The 24,227-nt window shown below is 33.5% G+C and overlaps 2 protein-coding genes and 1 long non-coding RNA gene across 3 annotated transcripts; 1 reads left to right on the top strand and 2 right to left on the bottom strand.

The window, feature by feature from the left end:
• Positions 1 to 1,393: 1,393 nt before the first annotated feature.
• LOC137577483 (serine protease grass-like) lies at positions 1,394 to 2,691 on the bottom strand. The gene is made up of 5 exons (XM_068290968.1): positions 2,618 to 2,691; positions 2,204 to 2,551; positions 2,107 to 2,149; positions 1,866 to 2,044; positions 1,394 to 1,803 (listed from the first exon to the last, which is right to left on the bottom strand). Exons 1-5 carry the CDS (start codon positions 2,685 to 2,687, stop codon positions 1,394 to 1,396), a joined length of 1,050 nt encoding a protein of 349 aa, XP_068147069.1. The 5' UTR covers positions 2,688 to 2,691.
• Positions 2,692 to 6,824: 4,133 nt separating this feature from the next.
• LOC137577113 (uncharacterized) lies at positions 6,825 to 11,488 on the top strand. Its single transcript, XR_011032366.1, has 3 exons — positions 6,825 to 7,366; positions 7,537 to 10,556; positions 11,186 to 11,488. It is a non-coding gene; the product is annotated as an uncharacterized lncRNA (long non-coding RNA).
• Positions 11,489 to 20,961: 9,473 nt separating this feature from the next.
• On the bottom strand, positions 20,962 to 22,380 carry Or24a (Odorant receptor 24a). The gene is made up of 5 exons (XM_068290577.1): positions 21,860 to 22,380; positions 21,426 to 21,798; positions 21,274 to 21,372; positions 21,067 to 21,219; positions 20,962 to 21,012 (listed from the first exon to the last, which is right to left on the bottom strand). The coding sequence occupies exons 1-5, from the start codon at positions 22,378 to 22,380 to the stop codon at positions 20,962 to 20,964; spliced, it is 1,197 nt and encodes a 398-aa protein (XP_068146678.1).
• Between the last annotated feature and the right edge of the window lie 1,847 nt (positions 22,381 to 24,227).

Raw genomic sequence — 24,227 nt, 5'->3', positions numbered from 1 at the left:
GTGTGGATGCATGTTTTGTTTGGATTTTAAGCCCTACTTGATATATGATTCTGTTTCAGCTATTTTTGTTTTATGTTTTGTATATTTCTTTGTCCAATCTGATTTGGTGAAGCCATTTCAGATGATGAAATATTCTGCGAAAAATTCAAAATTCTGGTTTCTTCTGATCTTTAACCTTTTTTCTGTATAATTGATGTGAACAAATCGTATGTTGAACTTTGATTAAAGTGTCAGTAAAAATGATTCATCAAATATTTTACTGATAAGACAAAACATTGCCGAGATTTTTTTCTGTTGATGGAATATTAAATCTTGCCATTTTGGTTCTTAGTTTTTAAATGTATTTATTCTGAATAGAAACTCTAACAGTTTATTTGTAAACAATTATTATCAAAATCAACCAAAACAATTTTTTAAGAAACAGATTTTATATAATGATTGAAACAGATTAATGTTCTGGATTAAAAATTTAAGAATTTTCAATACTTTCATCTTGTTTATTCAATTGGTAAGTAAATATAAGTACCTTTGTGACCAACCCCTTTCTGCCGACTTCACCGAAAGAGCGTCCGACTCTAAAGATCGGCATTGATCAGCCCTCCTGAGGTGTATTTAAACACCGATTTCCGAAGGAAAGGCAGTCTTAATCTCTCCTTGGAACCAGAAGTACAATCAAGTGATTAGCAAACGAATTATACCGTTAAGTCGAAACTAGTTCCTTGTGTGTCATCTTTCATGGGTATCCGAAGGATAAGGCCACAGGCCGACACTGAGACTCGTAAAATGGACTGATAACTGAGATCGGTCCATATTTGTCGCCCAAATGACCGAAAATTTTCATACCGAATTCCCATTTTCAATTGGCTCCAAAACGCAAATTGGTGGTATGCAGTTTATCTTAGTTTTGCTAGATCTACAACTTCTTTAAAGAGTTTAAAATTTTATCTGTAATATTTAAGATTTTGAAAAACAAACATCTTAAAAAAATGCCCCCAAAAAAGGACTTTCCTTTTTTGTGAAAAAAAACGGATTAAACTATGAATACAAGAACCAACAAATTACTAAAAAAAATATTCCATTAAGTTATTTAGGAGAAAATCAGAACGAAAGTCAAAAAAAAAGTCTGAAACTCGTATGTCCCATTACTGGCCATTTTTGATTTGAAGATGCACTTTTAAAGTAAAATTATGTTAATATTTTTAATAAGAACTATGGTTTCAAATTAATGTATTAATTTTTAAGACCCACATGAAGTGAAAGTCAGTCAAACAGCTTCCTTTTTCTAAAAAAACATACAAAAAATACTGTTCGAAAGGTCGTACATCTAAAAACTTTTATGTTACTTTATGCCAAGCTATTGGACTTTCATTCATTGTGCAGTTAGATCACAAGTTTAATTCAACTTCATAATTTTATCACTGATCCATGATAAGAACTCAACAACATTTGTATAAATTGCTGGTTGTCCTGATGCGCATTGCTTTGCCCCATAACTAACGATCCCGAACTGTACAAACCGCTGTGCGCCATAGTGATCCGCTGGAAACATAAGTGGACCACCTGAGTCACCATTACAAGTATCGTTAATATTTCCGCCGGCACATATCTTCGTGTTGTCACTTATGTAAGTTTTCTCACTTTCATGGTCGTTGCAATTCCTGCGATATACCATGATCTCTACTGCGACATTGGAATAATTGCCATACTGAGTTAAACCCCAACCAGCTGCTTTATAATGTGATTGATTTTTTGCACTTTCTCTTAGTTCTATTGAAGTGGGCAAACAGATGGCATTAATGTGAACTACAGGAAAAAGAAATAAAGTTTGAAGTGATTTATATTCTGATTATATACATTTGACTTACCCTTGAATTGGACATCCGTAGATAGCTTCAATAAAGCTATATCATTTACGAAACGAGTAGCACTATAATGTTCATGAGGTATGATTTGCTGTATTCCAAAGTTTTGTGGACAATTGGCCTTAACATTATTGTCACAATTATTGTCAAACAAATTATGCATACCTAACTGCACCTGAAATCTGTAATGATAAATCAATTGGAAATGGCTTCTCCTAGTTAAACCGTAAATGCATGTACTCACGGCGTACTTTCAATGACACAATGAGCGGCCGTCAGCACAAATCCTATGTACATTCAAAGATATTAATAGCAGTAACGATTAACTGATGATTTCTTACTCTTAGAAATGAGTGAGCCGCCACAACCGAACTCGATGACATTCGAAGAGTTGTACATAAGCAAAGCTAGCCAGGGTCTCGAGTGTTCTTTAATGACTCGGCCGTTCAATGATTTATCTGTCCCGAATTCTCCACAGCCATTCGGCCTATTTTGTTGATGTAAATACTCAAATCCCACTTCACAGCATACATACTTTACATTTCGACTTGGCGGGCGGCAATACATTCTCACCAAAAATTTTCTATCTTCCGCTGAAGGAGGCCTTTTTTTCAAAATCTCGCGTGCCTTTGGGCAATCTCTTGCCATAATACAAGAACCCACTTTATTATCGTATGTAGTGCAAATGTCTGTAAAATATTTCAAGCCTTTTTTTTTACTTATCCATTATCTATGAAGCATTTGCATTCTCTCACTTGATCCTATAACTTGGCTGGAAAATGCCACGACAAAGACTAGGCCGAACAAAAATTTTAATACAACCATTTCAGACAATATTCCTCAAGAGACTGACAAGTTCTATGTTATCGGCATTTGCAAGTCGAGTCTCTATATATAAAAAAAGTTTTGATGGCTCACAAATTGTATGCTTTTTTTTTGCTTAAGTTCTGTGATAATGAATACAAAAAACCCAAGCTCAACTGATAATCATTTTGCTCAAAGTTTGCAAGGCAATGCCTTGCGCTGTTCATAAGAAATAAACGGTTCAGTGTAGAATATGATTTTTTTTTAAGATTTCATGAAACCAAGACGACTTATTTGTCTTACCGACTTAGGTATACCATGCATCAAGTTACTCATGTATAAGTAAAAAAAAAACGTACAAAACGGATCTCAGTACATATCGGGATAACACGTTGCAGTAAAGGAAGTTATCCCGAATCCAATTTTCACAGAGCTAAGAATGAAGACGACGATAATGAATCGCAAGATGACTTCTTTGCCTAATTAGCGAGCAGATACAGAAGCTTAAACAAGATCATGAAACCCTTGCTAAAATCGTGTTTAAGCTCAGCAAAAGATTCTTTCCAATGGACAGTTTTCTAACTCATTCGGAAACATAAATATATCAGAGAATTCTATTTCGCTCAATAAAGGGAAGCAGAAGATTACAAATTTGTGGAGTAATTTTTATAAAAAACTGATGCCTGGATTTCTCTATACAATTTATTTATTATTATTTTTGCTCAAAAATTCACGGAATTTTATTAATAGAACATAAAAAAACACACTCTTTGGCTTTGTAATTTATTTTGAAAATTATTTGATGTATTTTTGGGATTTACTTAACAAAGCAAAATTTCATTTACCTGATTTCGGCCTACTTATTTTATTTTATCTCTCAACATTTTGGCAGTCGGTAAAAAACGCTTGACCTTATCTTATCTTTGTTGTCAATCTGAAAGAAATGTCATTAATGTTACAACATAAATGAGGTTTAAATTCTTATTAAACAATATTTTTAATTGATAAGGCATTCTAGCTCATCCAAGACCTGAGTAAAGATAATCATTTAGTAATTCGTAAGATTTTCGCTTGCAAAATATGTAAAGTTTTAAATATTTATACAATTCAATTTGTGAGTTTTCCCCCTTTTAACATTACGACCTGTAAAATCACAAGGTGCAACTAAAATGAACAAAAAAATCAAATTAAATTAAATGCAATGAACCATTAAACAGGCATATAATCATTGATCTTTTAATCAATTTGCAGGGACCAATAAAATTAAGTAAAAGCCAACGGGCCCAAAGTCATAAAACATTGAGTAACTTTGCCCAAGGCTTTGCCTTTTTTTTTGTTGGTTTTTTTTGGTTTTTCGTTTTCCTTCAGATTAGACTGGAAGTTTTAAATGGTTTTAATGGGCTTTTTATGGATGCCAGGATCTACCTGGCCACAAGCCGAACACAGTAGGAGTCGGTGAGAAAATTTTTCGGCTAGAGTTCGTTTAACCTTCACGTTCATATGAGTAATGAGAGAATAGTTTTTTGTTTCTTGCCTTTTTCTCTTCTATTGATTTTTAATCATTTTTTTCTCTTACGCTCTATTTTCATTCTTTTTTATATTTGTAATTTCTTTTTACCAGACGACCCTAATTACCAGAGGTTAGGCGGCTGTCAAGATTAGAGAGAAGGAGAAGGACACAGAAAAGTTTTTGCTAACTTCCTCTTTTTATGTTTTAATATCCTTGGCAAAGGGTATATGCATTTTGTTGTGACAAAGAAAATTATTGATCGCTTCAATTGTTAATAACTTTTGTAGTAGCTTAACTCTTCTTTAGAAGTAATTGGTGAGAAACTGAAAGAAATTGTTTTAAAAATGAAGTAATTATGATTTTAGATTTCAATCTTATAAAAAAGTTTCCTTTAAGCTGGGAAACATTTTTTTAAGTCTATGTATGTTACATGTATGGAAATAAGTATTTTAAAATTATTTATCCCACTTCATTTTTCTAGAATTTGCACTCAAATGACAAAGTGTCCATTATAAATCTTAGTACACATTGAAAAAAGCTAAATCTGCAATGAAATGAATCATAAAAGGCTACAAAATGAAATTGAAATGAATCAAATTTTTAGTCGTACTTGAACCGATTTTTCTATTAATTAATTAAATAGAAAAATAAAAGAGAGTGTGTGAACTTCTAAATAAGGGCATTCAAATTAGTTAGGTTATCTATGTTTTTTTTATTTTTTTTTGTTCTTCTTTCGTTTTGCTGTTTGGACTCTGGGGCTGTGTTATGACATTAAACGAGCGATAAGCAAAAATGTCAGAGGCCAAAAATGGGAAAGGGTCAAAGTTGCAGGAACAGATCTGGCTCATTGCAAGTCGCCTTTCTGGGCCATTTGTCATTTCAGAAAACAAAAAAAAAAAGAATACTTGAAAGGGCAAACGCAGAAGAATAAAACTGCGAGCACTTTATGGCCACCACCATAACCATGGCCAGCTTCACCAGCAACCTTCAACTTCGCTACCAACTCTTCCAAAACTCTGTGTCCTCCTTCATTCGAAGACTCAGCATATTTGCATGGCCTTTCTGTTGCTTCTTTTATGCCGCTTCATTTTTTTTATATTTTTTTTTTTAATGTTTTTATCTGTAGGGTCTTCTTTGCCTCCCAGTCTCGGGTTTGTGTTTGTCTGGGGGAAAAAAAAGTTGAAGTGAAAAAGTTAAGCAATTAACAAGCTGATAACTTTCGGGCTGCAGACTTCTCATCATCTTCTCTATCACATTTTGTGCGTTCATTCTGCTCTCTGGGCTTTCGTTTTATCTCTTCGGTTTGGGCTCTAAACGCATCTCGCTTCTCTATGAATTCGTTTCGGCTTTTTGCTATAGCTTTTAAATCCCTCAGCTAAGAGGTTTTATGACCAAAAGGGTCGGCATCGTCGTTGCCGTAAAGGATATACATACATCCCTTTAAATATATATTTTATATGTATGTATGTATATATGCGGCCATTTCTATCCTCTTTTATGTGCTCATATGACATAATTGCGGTACATAATTGGCCTGACAATTGCTGCAAATGCTCCAAAATGCTCCACTGCTCGCTGAAGTGTCCCATGGCCAAATGGCAATGTCTGGGCCATTATTTTGTTTGGTTCAAAAGTTTCCGGCACTTGTTAACTTACAAACAAAAGATGTCAAAAAAAAAAGGGATATGATTTTTTTGTTGTTTCTTTTTTTTAAATGTTAGACTTAATGTTAAGCTTATAGAAAAGACAGATATTATTCTTTAGGAATTTTTTAAGATACACTTTAGTTTAATTTTAAAATTCAATTAAATTACGCTGAAAAGTTAAAATTTATCTGCACTTATTTAATTCTTAACGGTTTTTTTTTTTTGATTTTACACTTTATTTCGAAGACAAGAACCTCCAAGTTCTATCATCATTTATACCGAAAAAAGATTGGCAATGCCTACAACAGACCTTTGTGGGCATACACCTAGGCGCTATAAAAAATTAGTGTAAGAGCTTCCCCCTTAACAAACTAAGTCGTGACCTAAAATGTTATAAACGGTTTATTGTATCATATAGAAAAAAGGTATTTAAATCAATAAAATTTCAAACAGGTCGTAATCTAACCAGAGAATTCTGTAATCTTCAAAATATTATTATTATTATTATTATAAGTATAGGATATACATACATATGTAGTTGTAAGGACTGCATATTGGAAAAAAGAAAATATATGCATGTATAATATTTGACCAATATAATAAAAATAATAACTTCTTTGTTAGTAGATGGTATTGTAAAGTTAGCCAGAAGTCAGTCAAGCAAATATAGCGATAGAGAGATATCCTTAGATTTTATAATAACTCAAATATGAACCAAAAAGTTTTCATGTTACTGTCGTCCAATTCAGTTCCAACAAAAATTGCACAGAGAACATATAACTGATTTTAATTAATCTTATCTAAACTACTTTTTTTCTTTTCAGACTTTTTTTTTTTTTTTTTTGCAAAAATGTAAGAAACTTCAGTCAAAGGGGGTTCCCCTTATCTTATCAGTGTTTTTCCAAGAATATTGCACAAAACTGAAAAGTCGTAAAAGACGTTTGAAGACCTTTCTTTCTAGGGTTTGGTGATTGGAAAGTTTAGTTACAATTTGATAGTCGATTAGTGTGGTCTACAAATTAATTAAACGGTGACTATAAACTATATAGCGCTTTATTGTAAAATTATTGAATTGAATACTTAAGTGTTGAAATGAATTCGAAAGAGAAATCAGAGTGTTTACGTGATATATTTCGGCAAATAATTTCCAATTGTGAAGATAAACATTCGAAAAATAAGAAAAATTCTGATAAGTACGCGGATCTTATTGAGTTTGTCTCGCCGCTTTCATGGTTTCGAGAACAACTGCACTACTGGTATCCATATCAGTATGAATGTATCAGATATGATTTGCGCAAGCTTTTGCCTTATATTCACAGGGAGTCAATTGATATTGATTTCGACATGTTGTGTGATATAGTGCAAAAAAAATAAACAAACAAATCGAGAAATATTTTGGAAAACTTTAATTCGGGAAATTAAAAAAGATATCCACAGTGTAATTTTATATTATAAACGTGGCTTGTGCTTGAAGGAATTTGATACTTTCGTTACAGCCTTTCAAAATGAAACGAGTTTAACATCATTGACTGTTGATGTAAATGGTAAGTGGCCATTACAGTGAAACCTCGGTATAACAAATTCGTCTTCACCTTTCTTAAAAAACTGATACTAATAATAAGTACATATAGCAAATCAATTTGTTATATCGAGGTTAAACTGTATATTAATTTGCTTTCTTTCTAAACTAATTAATCTTTTACCTTTTATACAGGATACTCTTTGGAGTCTTTGCAAAATTTACATAATTTGGAAGAAACACATTTATATATAAAAACAAATGCCGAAGTATTGATAAAATGTCTCAAATTTCATAATGTAGAGCATAAGCTGTCAATATTCGAAAATGAAAAATATGTTATATTAGCCAACACAGTGCTGGAGGAAAATGACCAACAAAAGCTAGATGAATTAAACGCTGTAGTGCAAGATATTGATGCTGTTGAATGTGCGCCGATGGCCAGATTAGCATTGACTTATTATCCGTTTCATAGATTTTATCCAGAAACTTCTGCAAAAAAGTTTCTAAGTGATTTGACTGAAAGAAAATCCAATGGAGTACTAAGCAAGTTGCCCATTTACAATTGTCAAGATTACAATCTTGAGACAGGGGCAATGAGTGAAACGAAAATTTGTATAAACGAAAGAGTTGAGAAAGTATATATTCCAAACATAAGTTTAATTCATGAAATGTTACACAGTATAATCAAGCTTTTTATAAGTAAAATATGGTACATTCAAATCGGTTTCCAAGGACATAGTATATTTGGACATGGGAAAATCAGATATACACCAGAGATGGGAGAACTTATATGTTTACTCGGCCCCAAACAAATAGATGCTTTCGACTGTTCTTCTCTGTCTGAGATACCAAATTTGCGAAGCCTAACCGTTCAAGGTGATAGTTATGAATCTGATTCATTTCAAAATCGGTTTAAAGGATTTGCAAGCCGAATCCCTCAGACTCTAGAAAAATTAATATTCTCGAGTAAACTTAACAGTAAAGAAATTACGGAAATTGCTGCTATTAAGTCGCTTAAATCAATAAACTGTCGTCTTGCCGCTGTAGTTAACATTGACTTATTGGGTCAATTACTAAAGCTTCAGGAACTAACCATGGTCATACCATCCATCTTAGAAAAGGAAGCGAATGTTGCCCTACATAGCCTCTTTAAAATACTAGCATCAAGATCGCCGACAACTCTCCAGTACTTAGACATATCAGGAGTATCAATTGATTTAAATTTAGCTACAGAATTGGCTAAAATTAAATCTATTAAAATATTAAAATGCGGTTTTTCCAATACTGAAGCAATCACAGCTATTTCCAAATTTTCTCAACTCTCAGAACTGCAAATCAAATCAAAACATGAATTTAATACAATTTCTTCAAAAATTTTACAAATTCTTTCAGCAACAAAAAGTTCTATATGCATTTCATTCAAAGCATTAAAAACAGTAATTTATTATGATAGTTTAAGCCAAAAATTTGAACTGTATCTAGATAGAGATACTGATGCTAACCATTATGCTCCACTTGGAAATTTCGTAAACTGTCATTCGATTTCCGTACATGGACCAGTCAAAATTTGGTCATTGCAATCTCTTCTGCGCATTTTGGGCAAAAGAGAGAATGATTTTCTAAAAGAATTACACCTGCATAATATTCCTATGGGATTCATTGAAATGGATTTAGTGAAGGAAATAAAAACCTTGGAGAAATTAACTACACAGAGTTGCTCTTTTGAGATTACGAATAGTCTTCCCCATCTCGAACAGATAAACAGTACTTTAGAATATATCTCAATGCATGAAGTCATTGATTTATTAAACAGAACAAAAGATGAAATAAGGATAACCAGTATGGGCCTTAACATAATATATAATAGAATTGAGGAAAAAATAACCATAAGCTTTAGGTCATCTTCAGATCTGGTATTTTTAAATAAAATGAATATCCGAATTCTTAATGTACTTAACAAAGGCATTGGTTTACAAAACCTTTTCAAAATTTTTGCCTTACAGCCAGTTTTAACGCTAAATGAATTAATACTGGGACCGGACTTCCCTACAGAATTATATTCAGTATTCCATTTAGACACAGAGGACTTGATGGCCTTGGTACAAATAAAGTCTCTTACGAAATTAAAATGTAGATTGTCATCTAATGCTAAAAGCGAAATATTGGCACAATTGGATCAACTTCAGGAACTTACTATTAGCTTGTGTAAACCAAATTTGCTATATCCACTTTTCGTAGAACTTTTATCGCGACCATTTTCAGCTCTTCATTGCTTGTCTATCAACGATGAGGCTCTTACTAGCAATGAGTTACAAGCAGTAGCCGGAATAAAATCCTTAAGAAAATTAGATTGCAGTTTTCAAGATCTTATTGATTGGCCAGTATTCCTATATCTTAATGAACTTATCATAGGAAATAAGAACTGTTTTCACCCTATAACAATAGACCAAAACATCACTGCTTTGGCAGAATGTACATCTTTAAAAAGTTTACATCTTAAGACAGACACTTTGAAAACACTCAAACTTTTGTCTGCACACAAATACCTAGAAGAACTTTATATTGAATTAATTAACTGCAAAAATTCACTAAAGATTCCGCTTAAATTTCTTAAACTTTCTTCAAAACTACAAAAGTTGACTATACAGGATTTGGCCATCGATGATAAAAATATTGCGAAAATTTTTCAACATCATGACATAAAATCATTTTATTGTCTTTTAAAATTATTTAAAGAATTTGAATATGATAAAATATCCAATACCATTCAATTAAATTCCACAATACAACTAAAGTTAGTAAAAGGTCATAAGACTGTTACTATACAATTGAAACATTTGGTTGTACCACTTGTTAGAGACAATATCAACTCTTTTGTTCAGTCGTTAGCCAAAAAAACTTCATTAAAGCTTGATGGTCTAATCATGTATGGAGCATCCACAGAAATTAAATATAGTAATTTTCTAAAACATTTAAAAAATCTAAAGACACTAAGATTAAAATACCTTTCCGCGCCTAGCGTTGTATTATTCCTATTGAAATATTGCCATAATCTAGAAATGCTCGAAATAGATGCATTCTTTGATGAAACGGATGAGTACACTCTCATCGATAATGTATTGGATATACTGAAGAGAGTAAGAAATCCTATTCTACAGAAACCAATGGAGTTGCGATTTCGGAAAATGTATATATTTCCACTGAATTATGTGGTAAGTTTTTTTTTTAATACTTAAAATACTTGTTAATATGTTTTTGCGTTTCTTCTCGAAAGTATAAAGTAAGGTTGACAATTAAAATTCAAAACAGTAACATGAAGAAAAATAAATTGTCGAATATTTAATTCTAGTTGTAAGACCTTGCGACTTGACTGGATGACGATAAGTTATATACTTTTAACCACTTGAATAGGAACAGTAATAAGAAAATTCGCGTCATTTACGAAACGATTAAAAAAACATGACTATGACATTTTTTTATAGTTTTCTTAAACATCTTTTCGATCGTCTGGATCAACTCAAACTCCTCCTAACTAATTTAAAAGTTGTATTAAAGAAAATTACAAACCACAAAACAAAGTTAGTTTCGAGTATTAAATAAACCCAGTCAAGTTGGTCAATAAAATTATTGTTTGTATTTTTTTTCCTTCATATTTTTGAGCAAATTACGCATTGTGAGATTCTCTAAATTGTGAAATCTCAAATGTGAAAAAAAATTAAAAATTTTAATACATTTTTTAAGTATGTATTTATTATTTTTGCATTTCAAACGTTGAGTTATATTTTTTATACATTTTTCTGTATATGCAACACATATGTACATATTTTTTGCTTACTTTCAGATGAATGCCATTGATAGACAATATTTAAGTGTTTCGTCTTTGGGTTCGGAATATATAAATGAAGTTTTGGTAAACCCCTTGGCAATTTTCTGTGATTGGCCTATATGATGGTTATAAATGATGGTAAATGAAGATCAACCTGTATCACTTTTGAAAATGTTAAACAATTGATTACTGTATATTCTCTAATTTGTATTAAATATTTTTAGTCACATTTTATATTAATTGAGTCAAATACCAATTGGATTCCATATAATATAAATTAGTTTGTTTTTTTTAATAAAAAATTAATCAATTTACTCATTTGCTTTGTGTTTTTATTGGGCTGTCTGTCATTATTCTGTTAAGGGCTCTTTAGAGGCTCTTGAAGAAACTACAAAGTCATATATGGATTATTTTTTCACTATCTATAGATATTATTGCTACTATCTACGCTACTATTAATCGCTGATAACACGTTTTTGCGATTATTCTAATAAACAAATAGAACTATGTATGTATATGTGTACATATTACTAAGGTTGTTGGAATTACACATTATGATTAACCGATATACTATCAAAGATCTCGAGAACGATTACTGGAGCTATTCCTTAAAATTTTAATTTTGAATTAAACTTTAACCAACTAAAATAAAAACTAAAAGCACACCTAATACACTTGCGAATTTCCTTAATGCATATAGTTAGGGCCTAGTACTAGATTAAGAAGAATGTCTCGAACTTGTGAGGCTATTAGTTAAGAGAAGACAAAATAAAAAACCATTTTATAGAAATAGCCAGATGGACACTGAACCATTTTATTATAATCTCTTGCTAAGGTAATTTCTCATGATTCTAATTTAACATCTTATTGATCACTTAAAATGTTTTATTCTTATACTCAAGAACAACGTCAATATCTTGCAAAACTGTTAAATTCCGACAATTGCGATAAATGTGCGGGCACAACAATATGCAAAATGCAAATGCAACAAAAAAAAAAAGAAAATACAACTCTAGCAACAATAGAAGAAGAAAATCAATGAAAAACTTGCAACGTGCGCGACGCACAGAGCACTTCCTGCAGCACTACCACTAGAACCCTCAATGCAAGACGAAAATGCATGCTTTTTGGCTGCCGTATGTTGCATACATACGTATGCATGGAGCATTCAGTACACATTTTAGCGTGATAAATAAAATGTTTAAGCACACATTTTCAGAGCCATTTGGGTAGATTTGACTTTGAACGGCATTTGTTTTTTTTTTTTTTTTTTTTTATATTTTCTGCTCTCTTTGCAATGCGAGTGCGTAGTTGTTGTTGAGATAGCTTTTATCAAAAGTTTGCACTATATGTATGTACATATGTATGTATGTATTGTTATGCACATGCACACTCAGACATATATATGTATATATATATGTATTTCTATATATGGTAAACTTCTTCTAGCTGCAATCTCTGGCAATTTTGCTGCATTTGCTTCTTTTGGCACGCGCGAAAATGTTAGCCAATGCCTTCTTCTTGAAATCATTTTGCCAACGATTCAACTGAACTCAACTTGATGCTATTTGCCTGTTAGCATATTTTTTGTCCCGCTTGCACGCTAATGAGGAAAATAATTAATGATGCTTTCGTTGAAAACATTTTCCATGCCATTTGGCAAAACTTTCATTTGAAAGACGTTTAAGTGTATGTATGTATGTATGTATGTAAGTATGTTTATGTATAGTGAGTTAGAAGCAAAACTGTTACATAGAATCCATCACAGTTTGCCAGTTTTGCCTTAATAAGTAGTTAATTTCATAGTTTTGCCACAGTTTCTCGGCTTTGCTTCTGATTTCCCTTCTCTTCTACAGTTGTATAGTTTTTTTTTTTTTTTTTTGTTGCCATATAAAAGTTGAAAATAACATCAGAAACATGTTCTCTGGATGGTTGGGTGGTGAAAAGTTCCTATTGTTGTTGTTGTTGCAGCTTATTTTTTCCCGCATTTTCATTTCATTATGCGCGTTTTTCCTGTTCTGTTCTGTTCTGTTCGGTTAGTCGGTAACTCTTCATTCGTTTCAACTTAATTTACGTTTTATAACTTTTGCAATCATTACATGTTACATTTATTTTTTCTACTTTTACCATGTTGTTTAACTTCTATACCTCTGTTTCATTTGGGTTTTATATTTCTTTTTTTCTTTTTGTTCTCTGTTTTTCCCCTGTCATGTGTGCATAAACCATTTAGTTACACATTTTGCTTTGGTAAAAGTTTATTTCAAACCATCTAAATGTTTTGCAAATGGATTAATCTGACCGAACCCCATATTAGCAATTATGGTTCTGGAAATCAGACGCTAATTCTATATAGGGCCGTTGTCCTTTCCGAAACGCTTTCAAACGTAGAAGAAGGGTTTGATTTCTAAATTGTTTTAAACACGAAAAACTAAATCACACTTTTCCGCAATCAGGGTTTAATGCAAATAAAATAAAATGAATTAGTGTTTCTTAAATTTTAAGTTAATATGTGTAATAAATTAATTTTAGTCGATGTGTTACCACAATCAATGGCGTCGTTAATTCCCTCATTGGCACTGCATACTTAATTCCATACATACTAAAAAAAAACCAATGTTAATGGAAAACTTTTCATTGCATATCAATTGGAATTTACTTACCTTTAGAGAACCAGACACACACAAGCTTGTTAAGGCACTTACATTAGTGGTAGATTGTCGACTATATGCATCACGTGTGTGGACTAAGTTATCTTTTAGCTACTGTTACAAATCTCCTACCAAGCAGCTAGTTATCGCACATACACAATCTTACACGTTGTGAAATGACAGTCATACATCACCGGCATTGCTAGAAGATCTCATCGAGTGGGGTGGAAACTTTGCTTCCTAAAGACAGTGAGATACACACACACACAAACACGTTTCATAATGACACCGTCTCTATTCCTAACACACACACACACACAACGCGGCTATGAATTACATTTTACGTAACGTAAACTCGCAACGTAATCGCAACATGACAACAAGTAATGAGCTTTACCACGCCTTCTACCCATGCCAAGGAGTTCCTACCTTATCCGTTGATCCGTCTTAACGGCAGAGAACTACTTAGCATTTCTTTTGCGACGAAAAAATTAATGCACTGGATGGATGGATGCACACTGACGAAAACTTTGCTAAATAATCGAAAGTCACTAGAAAAAATATCAAAGACAATAAACAATTATGGCAAGTTGTTTAAAGCTTGTATTAGCATTATGTAAGGATCCTTTTGCATGGGTTCAAACTTAAACGATAATTCAGCATATCATCTGAGTAGTGTTTGTTTCAGATGCTAATCCAAACGATTTCGGACAATGGTCACAAATATCTGCAAGCTTAAAAAGTTTCGTTAAGTGCATGGTATCGTAGTTTTGCCCTGCAGCTCTTATTCATTCGTTTCCGTTTCCTTTTTATTCTCTGACATACTCTTCGAGAAGGTGTTGGTTAAATCATGGCAAAGTATCTTTTGCTTGGACGTCGGCAGAGTCTACATTTGGTGAGCAGTTGATAAGCATCTGTGCGGCACTTCATTTTTGCACTTTTCTTAAGTCCTTGCAGCAATTTTATTACAAGCAACTTAAAACTCGTCCTGCTGCCATCCTGGGGGTGGCAACGTCGCCGCTGCTGCTGCTGTGCTGGGCAACTTTGTCGTTGTCCTTGCTCAGCGTTTTCTTATTTATTTGCAATTGCAATGACGACAACGGCAACGGCAACGACGTCGACAGCTACAGAGGCATCGTCATCCGGGTTCGTTCTGGTATTTATTCAAGTGTGAGCAGACTAGCCCAGCCTAGACCAGACAAGACCGGGCTAGACCAGACCTTACCATACCATATCATAGACTGGTCCAACTGAGGGAATGCGATTTAAACTTCTTATTCACACAGAGGCAGACGATTTCAATGGGTAAGTTGCAAAGTGGCAAGTCCATTAGGAAACAGAAGTGGATAACAGTGACTGACACTGACTTAACTTAACTCCTGCCACATTCTCATCACCACGCCATAACCCCGCTGCGTCTGTCAATCGGCATTAAAATCACAAAACACCCGTGTGGATGGACCACCTGCCGTTATTCCTTATTCTCATCCTTACATTCATCCCTTTTGCAATTCCTTCATCTTTTACTTTGTCAAAATCCTTTCGCAAAACTGAAGTTGATATAAAAGTTGAGTTCAAGTGGCCAACGGCATTCAAAAGAAAAATTGTAGCAAAATTGCAATAACTCACACCACAAGAAAATGGAATGACTAACTGGCTGGTTGACTGACTGACTGTCTGAATAACTGAAAAGGAGTAGGGGTAGATAGAAAGACCTAAATGATAAATAGCAGCAACTGATATGGGCATATACGCCCATTTCACCCACTCACCATTACAGGTTGACTTTGACTTGCAGGCCCTTTCACATACTTGAAGATTTATGTTGCGCATCAATTGCTTCAAGGAGCAGCAGCAGCAGCAGCAGCAGCAAGGATGGCAGGATGCTGCCATCCAGTGAAATGAATCTATTTATCTGCGCTTTTAATGCCTGCGTAATTTATGAAATGAAGTATGCATACACAAGTCGCGGGCATATTTCTGAATGACTTTTCCATTTGGTTCTTGTTACCAAGCCAACTGACTGAAAAGTCGTCAAGTTGTTTATGCCAGAGACGGTGGGGGCATCATCATAACTGTCGTGCTGTCTCTACTTCAATCTTTGATTTACCTTTGAATTGCCTGACTGCCAAGCACTCGAAGCAAAAATTTCATTAAACAAAAAGTATTAATCTATTGAAACATTTTCTTTAATTTTGTTAATGGTATCCACATTGACTTTTTATGGTTTATTTTTAGACTCTAAAACGGATAGGTCCCTATAATCTATCAAGGATATTGGAATTAGTATATGGAAAGTATCAAATGTCTGCACGATATTTTTAGCATTATTTTAATTACATTGATTTATTTATATTTGCTGCTATTATATTTGTCATTGAGTGCTCTTATTTATGTTCCGAGACAACCATTTTTTGTGCTAAATTTATTCGTAAATTAGTCAATATAATTAACATCTAAATGTTTGGTAAATAATAAGAAAACATATAACAAAAAGGAAACCTTCCTTTGAAATACTTTAAAATGCAAATGCTAAAAAAGCTATATTTTGATTTTCATTAAGTGTATTTTAAATATTTATTTAATCTTCTTATTGGTGTTGGGCTAATATTTTGTTTTTTTTTACTTTCTTTTTATTTTTTGTTTTTGCAATTTTTCTTCTTTGATATTTAAATAAGATGACACGTCTTCTAGGAAACATTTGTCATGTATCATTAACATTACCATTTCCACTTCACAACATAAACATATTATCTGTACCAACAATTCATGTTCCTTTGCTCACCAAGAACTCCTACTCATGTATCAGCTTTAAACAGCAGCAGTAGCAACAACAACAGATCTTTGCGCTAATTTCCAACGATTGGTTTATACAACATTTCAAGGATAGGCGGAACCATCATCAGCATATCCAATCGCTACATTTCCCGTGCTTCAGCAACGACATTCCCAATTGAAAGCATAGAAAAAAGAGAAAAAAAAAAAAACAATAATTGCTTTGTTTAGTCGACTTATGTGTACTCTGCAATTTATATGGATAATCGATGAAAATTTCAATATATTCAAGTTTAATAATAATTCAATCGAATATCCATTTATGTGGCCAAATGTGCCGATTTGCATTCACGACTTGCTGTCTGTTGCATTTCGTAGATCTTAATAAACTTGTTTTGTTGTCCTTTTGTTTGCAGGGTGCGCAAATTCTATACAAAACTGCCAGGGTTGACAGGCCACCACCCATGCTGCGTGTTGAATTTCAATGCACACTTTTAGGCGCGTACATCAAAAAAATATTTGTTTGCCATTTCGCCTAGCTCAGTTTGGCAGCGGCGACGACGGGGAATCTAGAAACATGTGAGGTATACGAATGTATGCTGGCAGAAGGAACATTTCACTCTTGTTTTTGTTACTGGATAACTGGATCAGGGGACTAGGAGTAAGAATCGCATGCGTTTGGCATTTGACGCCCCAAAATGCTGACGATGACGAGTTTTTACATCCGTTCTTATTGTTGTTGTTACTGCTGTTTGTTGCTGCTGTTGTTGTTGTTGTTGTATTTTTACCACTTGCAAGAGGATTTATTTTGCAATGCCCCAACGGAATTTTAATGGGCCCGACAGTCCTCCAACTCCGTTTCAAAATTGGCCGAAAGACTTTGGCGCCTGCTTAAAATTTCACTCATGTGGCGACGCTAGCGCCGCTTGCAGGATCCTCTCTCTCTGTCTCTCACAACTTTCTCCTTTTCCATTTTGCTTTCGTTTCATTTTTCCTTCTTCTTCTTCTCTTTATCTCTTGTTTCGTTTTCGCCAATTTTACAGCTCTGATGTTGTGTTTGTTTTTGTTAATTCGGCATCCACTTCTTGTTTTATGTACATTTCACTTGGCCCGCTGCGCGCATAAAATGCGAAATTTAATTAGTCGTGTAGGTAAAAATGACATTTAAAATTATTTCGCCCTCGTGGAATGATGACGACCGACAACGACAGCGAGGAAGGCGAAATAAGGAGCAACAGCGGCAGGATGAAAGCAACCAAAAGTGAAAAAGAGCCTGTTAAATGAAATGATCGAAATGAAGGAACAATGGTGCTTAGTAAATACCCTTTTCTGCATTTTATAATCAACATTTATTATAAATAATTTTAAACTAATAAAAAAAAAAACAATGTACAAATATTTCAAATATTATATTCTAAAATAGTCTTATTAAACAGAACCAAATGATCAATCATTTCTAGTTTTATTTGGAAAAAGTTTAACTTATGTTTTAAACTAAATTAAAAATTGTTAAAAATTAATCCATTGCGATTTTACCTTTCTCAAAAACTATATAATTAATTGCAGAATTAAAAATGTAAACTTAGTTTTTCTCTACATTCGAAGATAATATAATAAACAATAATATGTATTTATAAGAATTTTTTATTTTTTTTGGGTATTGCTTTATTTGTAAGTATTTTTATTTTCCTTACCAACTTTTTGGGTCTATTTGAGTGTTTCCGAGCAGATATCAAAAGATCCTACGTTTTTGTTTATTTAAATAATTGTTTGTACCGTTTTGAATATATGTATGTTTTCTTAAATTTTTAATCCAATTTGCTTGATTTTGGTTTGAGTTTTTCATTTATGAGTGTATCTAAAGTCTTTAATAATTTTATGTTTGTATATAAACGTACATATATGTATGTGTATAGGTATTTTTTTATTTACTTGTGTTATTTTTTCTTTTTGTTTCCAAACTTTTGGTATTTTTTTTTGTGGCATTTAATTATGCGCTCGTGGGGGTGTCGGGTGTGTTGGTTGTGTATATGTTTCATCATGTTTTATGCGCCTCGTTTGACATATTTTTCATGTCGCTTTGCCTCGAGACTTTTAGCTTAATTTACTTGACGCCGACAAAATATGTATGTATGTATGTACCTACTTACCTACATATGTATAAGTGTAAGCATATACATATGTGTGTATGTATACAAATTGGTCATGGATTTCGTTGAAATTTATGTGAAAAATATATCAAATCCATTTGAAGTAAACGTTCTAAATCGACCTTACAGAATAACAAAGTTTTAAGTATTTGTTTAACTTATTTATGCATTTTGGGCAAATGTTTTGGTTGCTTTTACTTTCCACCCCGCAAACCCTCTCCAACACATTGCCCTCTAATTCCAACCATAACCCACTCACACTCACTCTTACACCTACAAACAGCCACATACACACAAATACAAAGACACATATGTAGTTAAGCTTCACCTAAATACATTTTTGCTAGAATAAACAAGCAACCTTGGGGGTGTTTACCATAAAAAGTAGGTAAACTTGAGTGCAAAAATTGCGTGGTACATACACACACATACACAGATTCGAAATGAAATGCACAGAACAACAGCAACAACAACTACAACAGTCAAGAACAACATTAACAAACAACGGAGGAGAAGAACAAGTCGAGTTCTGACTGAATGGAAACGAAATAAAAATAATAATAACAAGGCAAAACGAAAAAAAAAGAACCTAACATCGAAATAGAAAAAAAAAAAGAAAAATCTGTACAATCCTGACGACTCGGAAATACCCCGTAGCAACATATCACAATTGGAATAATCTAGGCTTTATTTTTTTTGTCCTCCATCATTTTGTAGAAATTTCATCACTGGAATATCGTAAACATCAGGGGTACAGATTTGTCTTCAGCATTTTAAGTATTTCGTTTACAAGATTTAAGATATATTTTAACTACAAAGACTTTCAAAAGTTTAACTTGCTATTCTAATGGTTTTATATTTAAATTACGTTAAGAAAAGTCAAATATTAAAATAGTCCTTCAGGCAAAATCAACGAATAGAACACACAAAAGCACAGCATATAGACTAACCTATAAATATCATTAGATTAAAGCATACTCCTTTATTAAATGAATAGAGGGTATGCAAGAACAAAAACTGAACCATTAACCATTGGAGCAAAAGACTGAGACAGTTTGGGACTATGTAGGGATGCTGGGGTTATTTGAGGTCCGCTCTCTGACGTCGAACACATTACAAGCAAAAGCACTTTTGACAAAAGGAGGCGCCAGCGTAAATAAACAAACAAATGGTAAAAGACAATAAGAAGCGAAAACGGGCAAAAGAAAAGGCAAGAAACAAAAAAAAAAGAATAAAAAAAAAAACGGGAAGAAAGAAACAAAAGATAGGCTTTTGCACTCATGTGCGTGCAAAAGGATTTCAAGGACTACAACATTAAGATCCGAAAAAAATAAACGAAGAACGAAATGTAAAGGAATTTGTGCATGAACAATGGGGAGGGGAGGGAACAAAAAGTCTGAACCCGAACTCTTACCCCCGGCAAGTCATTGAAGAAAAGCATGTCTTTTGAGGGGAAAATAATACCAACAACAACAACATTAACTGCAACACCTCTTTTCACTCTTCGACCGGATGTCATTAAGGTGTATATATGCTTGTATTGGTATGTGTGTGTTTGTGTTTGGTGTGTGCATGGAAATGAACTGGCAGACTCCAGCTGCAAAGTATGCAACAGAAAATGGCCAAATGAAATGGGCTGCTGGGATGCTGATGACGCTGATGCCTTTGCTGTTGCAAATGCAGATGAGTGAAGAGAATTGTGGAGGTCTATGAGCCTGGTAAAGAAACCAATTTGCTGGAGCTGTTAAACAAGGCTATAGTTTGCTGCTGTAGTGGCTTTAATTCAACATCAAGCAGAACAGCAACAAAAAGTTTGATATAAGTTGAATCGGTAAGCATGAAAAAGAACAAAAATTGAGACTTGCATACAAAGAAATAGTTATGAGTATTTCAATTATGCTGGTATTGAGATATTTACACACACATATTTTTAATGAAATAAAGGCAAGAAGTCGAGAAGGTGATGCATATTTTTATGCAAAATGCTCTACATGACGAAGGATGAACAGCGAAAAATGTCCTTTTGTGGCTTATACTAAAGATGGAAAGGCATAATATGTTTTGTAGTAAAGTTAAAAGTTAATGATAATTATTTATTATTTAAACAAATTATTTACCAAAACAAAGTTTTTTCTTTAAAGGTAAAGTGACTTGTTTAAAACATTTTAATGAAATTTTTGCACACAGAAGCCACTAAGGAATTATTGTCCTTAATGACTTACAATACAGACTTAGCTAAAGCAATCAATGAACCAGTAAAGCGCAAAATCTAAAAAAAGATAAGATAATATATTGAAAACTGCCAAAATAATACCTTACTTACTGAGGTGAGGGTCTCCAAAGAGGGCGAGAAGAATGGTATTTTTATGGTTAGAACGCGTTGAGCCCTGGCAATCATAAGCAGAGTCATTTTCTGAATTCTAACATTGTGGCCATACCAATGGCTAGAGAATGTAGAGTGAGCTAGATCCGAACACTAAATATGATATAAAAATAAGATTTAAAATACTTGAAATTAAAATAGACTCACAGCTTCCATAATATAAGTGCCACCCAGGCAGTATAAATAGATTTCGGTGCCAACAGCACACGTATAGACCAAATAAACTATAATGCCAACACCAGAGAACTGCAAAAAACATGCCAATTAGAACAAAATTAAATTCTTGTACAAAGTCTTACCAATAGCATATCAATAACACTGGTGCCTATGATCAAACTGGAGGTTACAAAGTGTCCTAGGGTTATCTCAACCATAACACCCGATAAACGTTCTGTCAGCTCAGCTATTTCATTATGACGATCCACCAGACGTTCCATTTGCTTAACAATTCGTTCCTCCTCTTTTTTAGTAGGTATATTAAAAATATTTTTGATATCCAACAAATCGGTGACATCATCACGTAAAGATTGCAGTAAAACAGTTAGATACAAACAGAAACCAAGAAAGAACCCATCAGCGCCAACAAAGCAAACCACTGTAATGTACCCATGCCAATGAACCAACATATAGATGAACGGATATAGAGGCAAACGTAACAGGGGATCGGGAAACCTAAAGTAGAATATAGTTCTAAAAAAAATTTCTTACAAATGGCTTAAAGGTGCTTGCTTACATCATTTTGAATGGCGTCTCGTAGATCCATTCCTTGCCATGAGCTTTTCTCAACATATTATCCAAAAGATGTCTCACCGAATACGAAGTACTCGTACAAAAGCCACAAAATAAAAGCAATGTGGTCAAACGTGTGACTAAGGTGTAACTTTTCTTCTTATAACTTAATTTTCTTTCCGATCTTTGTTCTTCAGTTAGAAATCGCACTCTTTGTATAAGAAACTTGAGTTCCTCTCGATACCACCAAATGCAACACATTTTCAACAGCGACAGAATGCTGGAAGCCACTGGACAAAGGGCATCTAGAGCAGTGACTATGTTTATACGTATATAATAAATTCCATAGTATGCTTCGGCAAAACATCCATAAGATAAAATGAAGAAATTAAAGAAACTCCATAATCGTATTAGGAAAGTTCTTTCCTGTTCCGGATAGAAGCCTATCAAACTCAAAGCGAATTTCGGCAAAAGAAAGTAATGCCGTTCCATCGGATATGCTGTGGTCAAAAACTGTGGTAACATTTTCAAAGCAAAACTCGTAGACTTTAGGCTTTTACTAACTACTGGCCTATGCCTTTTATAGGCTTAGTTTATAATTGATTAGTAAGCAAAGGTAAAGAGTGCCAAGAGCTAGAGAGAGGAGGCATAATTGATGAGAGAGTTGGTGGGCGGAACCAATCCTTGTTCAAAGTTCAATAAGTTTTTGGAAATTGTTAACCAGCAATTAGGTAACGTTTAGTAAAATGAGGCGTGGCACTTGTAATTAAATTTGGTTTCCATGGAGCAAACTTTTATGAACTTTTCGTTCAAGGGTATACTGAATTTCTTATGTTCAAGGTGACTTAGTAAAACGAAATTTATTAAAGCTTCATCTCAAGCTATTTAAAGTAATTGATCAGATTTTATTTAGAGTTAAATTAAAACCTAATTAACTGCTTAATAAATTAAATATTTCATATTTAAGACCTAAACTCAACTAACTGTTATCCTCTATTCGAATTTTAATTTCAAAATATTAGCAAAATAGTAAAATAATCGACAACTGATGGATATATAGTATCGTGTGATAAATAATGATATGAATTTAATTTGGAGTGCTTCGGTAGCCCAAATCTCTTTAATTTAAAATACATTTAATATTTTGACTTCAGGGTAAGGTATGTAAATCTCGTCTTGATTATAAGGATCTTTTCGTTTGTGGTGGCTAAAATAAGGAAGCAGTAGGCAAAAACTTTATGGCAGTTAAACAAATTGACTAACCTTAACCAAAGGATATTTTGACAGGCTGCATTTTCCAGAAGCCATGCCAGTTTCTATAAATATTTTATAAGCTGTCCTAGCCTGGCTTTTTGCTTTTACTGTTTTGGTTTGTGTGTGTATGTGGTTAGCATGATTATGCAAACTGCAGTTATTTGGTGTATGCGAGAAGGCCAATAAATTAATTTAGCTGCCTGGTTGGCTGAATGCTTGAATGGATGAATGGGTCGCCCGGCCAGCCTGGATGGCTGGCTTTGCTGGCTTTACGGCATGCCGAAAGGCAAGAGTAGGCGAGATGGCAAACGGTGTTGAAGACGCCGCCGTCTGATGAGACTGACTCTGACCCGAATACTGACATCGACATGGGCATGGACAGAAACTAGTTAGAGACTGGATTGGGGCGTCTCTTTTGCATAATTGATGGCTGCAGGTGTATTTGCTCTCAAATGAGGCATGCTAAACACATGCCTTTGACACTTGGACACATGCCTATGGCTGACTCGGACACACATACACACACACCCATTTGGCAAAAAAAAAAAAAAGCAACTACAAATTTTGTGCCCTCTATAAATATAAATAAAACCAAATAGACGACAGAAACAGAAATGTAAAAAAAAAAGGTAAAACGAAACTTTTTAAATGCTCTATAACTCTATAACTTTTCTATGAACATTTTTCCAATAGAGTCAACCCAAAAATCTAACTAACAAAAAACCCGTGTTTCATTGGGATGGGGTGTAAGGACCCCATTCTCCCCCACCTTCCTCTTTCTCTATTCAAATTGAAAAATTTACGTGAAAAACATGCAAATTTATGCCATAAACACAATGAGTGTAATGTGCGTGAACTAAAGCAAAAAAAAAAAAAAAAAATCGAAAAAAATGACTACAGAAAGCAGACCTCAACCTGGGTAAACTTATCACCACATTCAGAGGCCGATTTGTAGGCCAAACGATGTTAAAACACAAAAAAAAAAAAAGGAATATGAATTTATATATGTGCAAGAACTGACAGTTTTTATACCCTAGAAAATTTAACAATTTTTTTTGTATCATTTTCTTGATTGTTGATAGTTAGTTAATTAGTTTTAGTTTAATTTTTATTGGTAG

Source organism: Drosophila tropicalis, unplaced genomic scaffold (genome assembly GCF_018151085.1).
Source record: "Drosophila tropicalis isolate 14030-0801.00 unplaced genomic scaffold, ASM1815108v1 contig_1187, whole genome shotgun sequence".
NCBI lineage: Eukaryota > Metazoa > Arthropoda > Insecta > Diptera > Drosophilidae > Drosophila > Drosophila tropicalis.
Note: the sequence above shows the minus strand (reverse complement) of the source record. Positions and strands in the feature narration are given on the sequence as shown.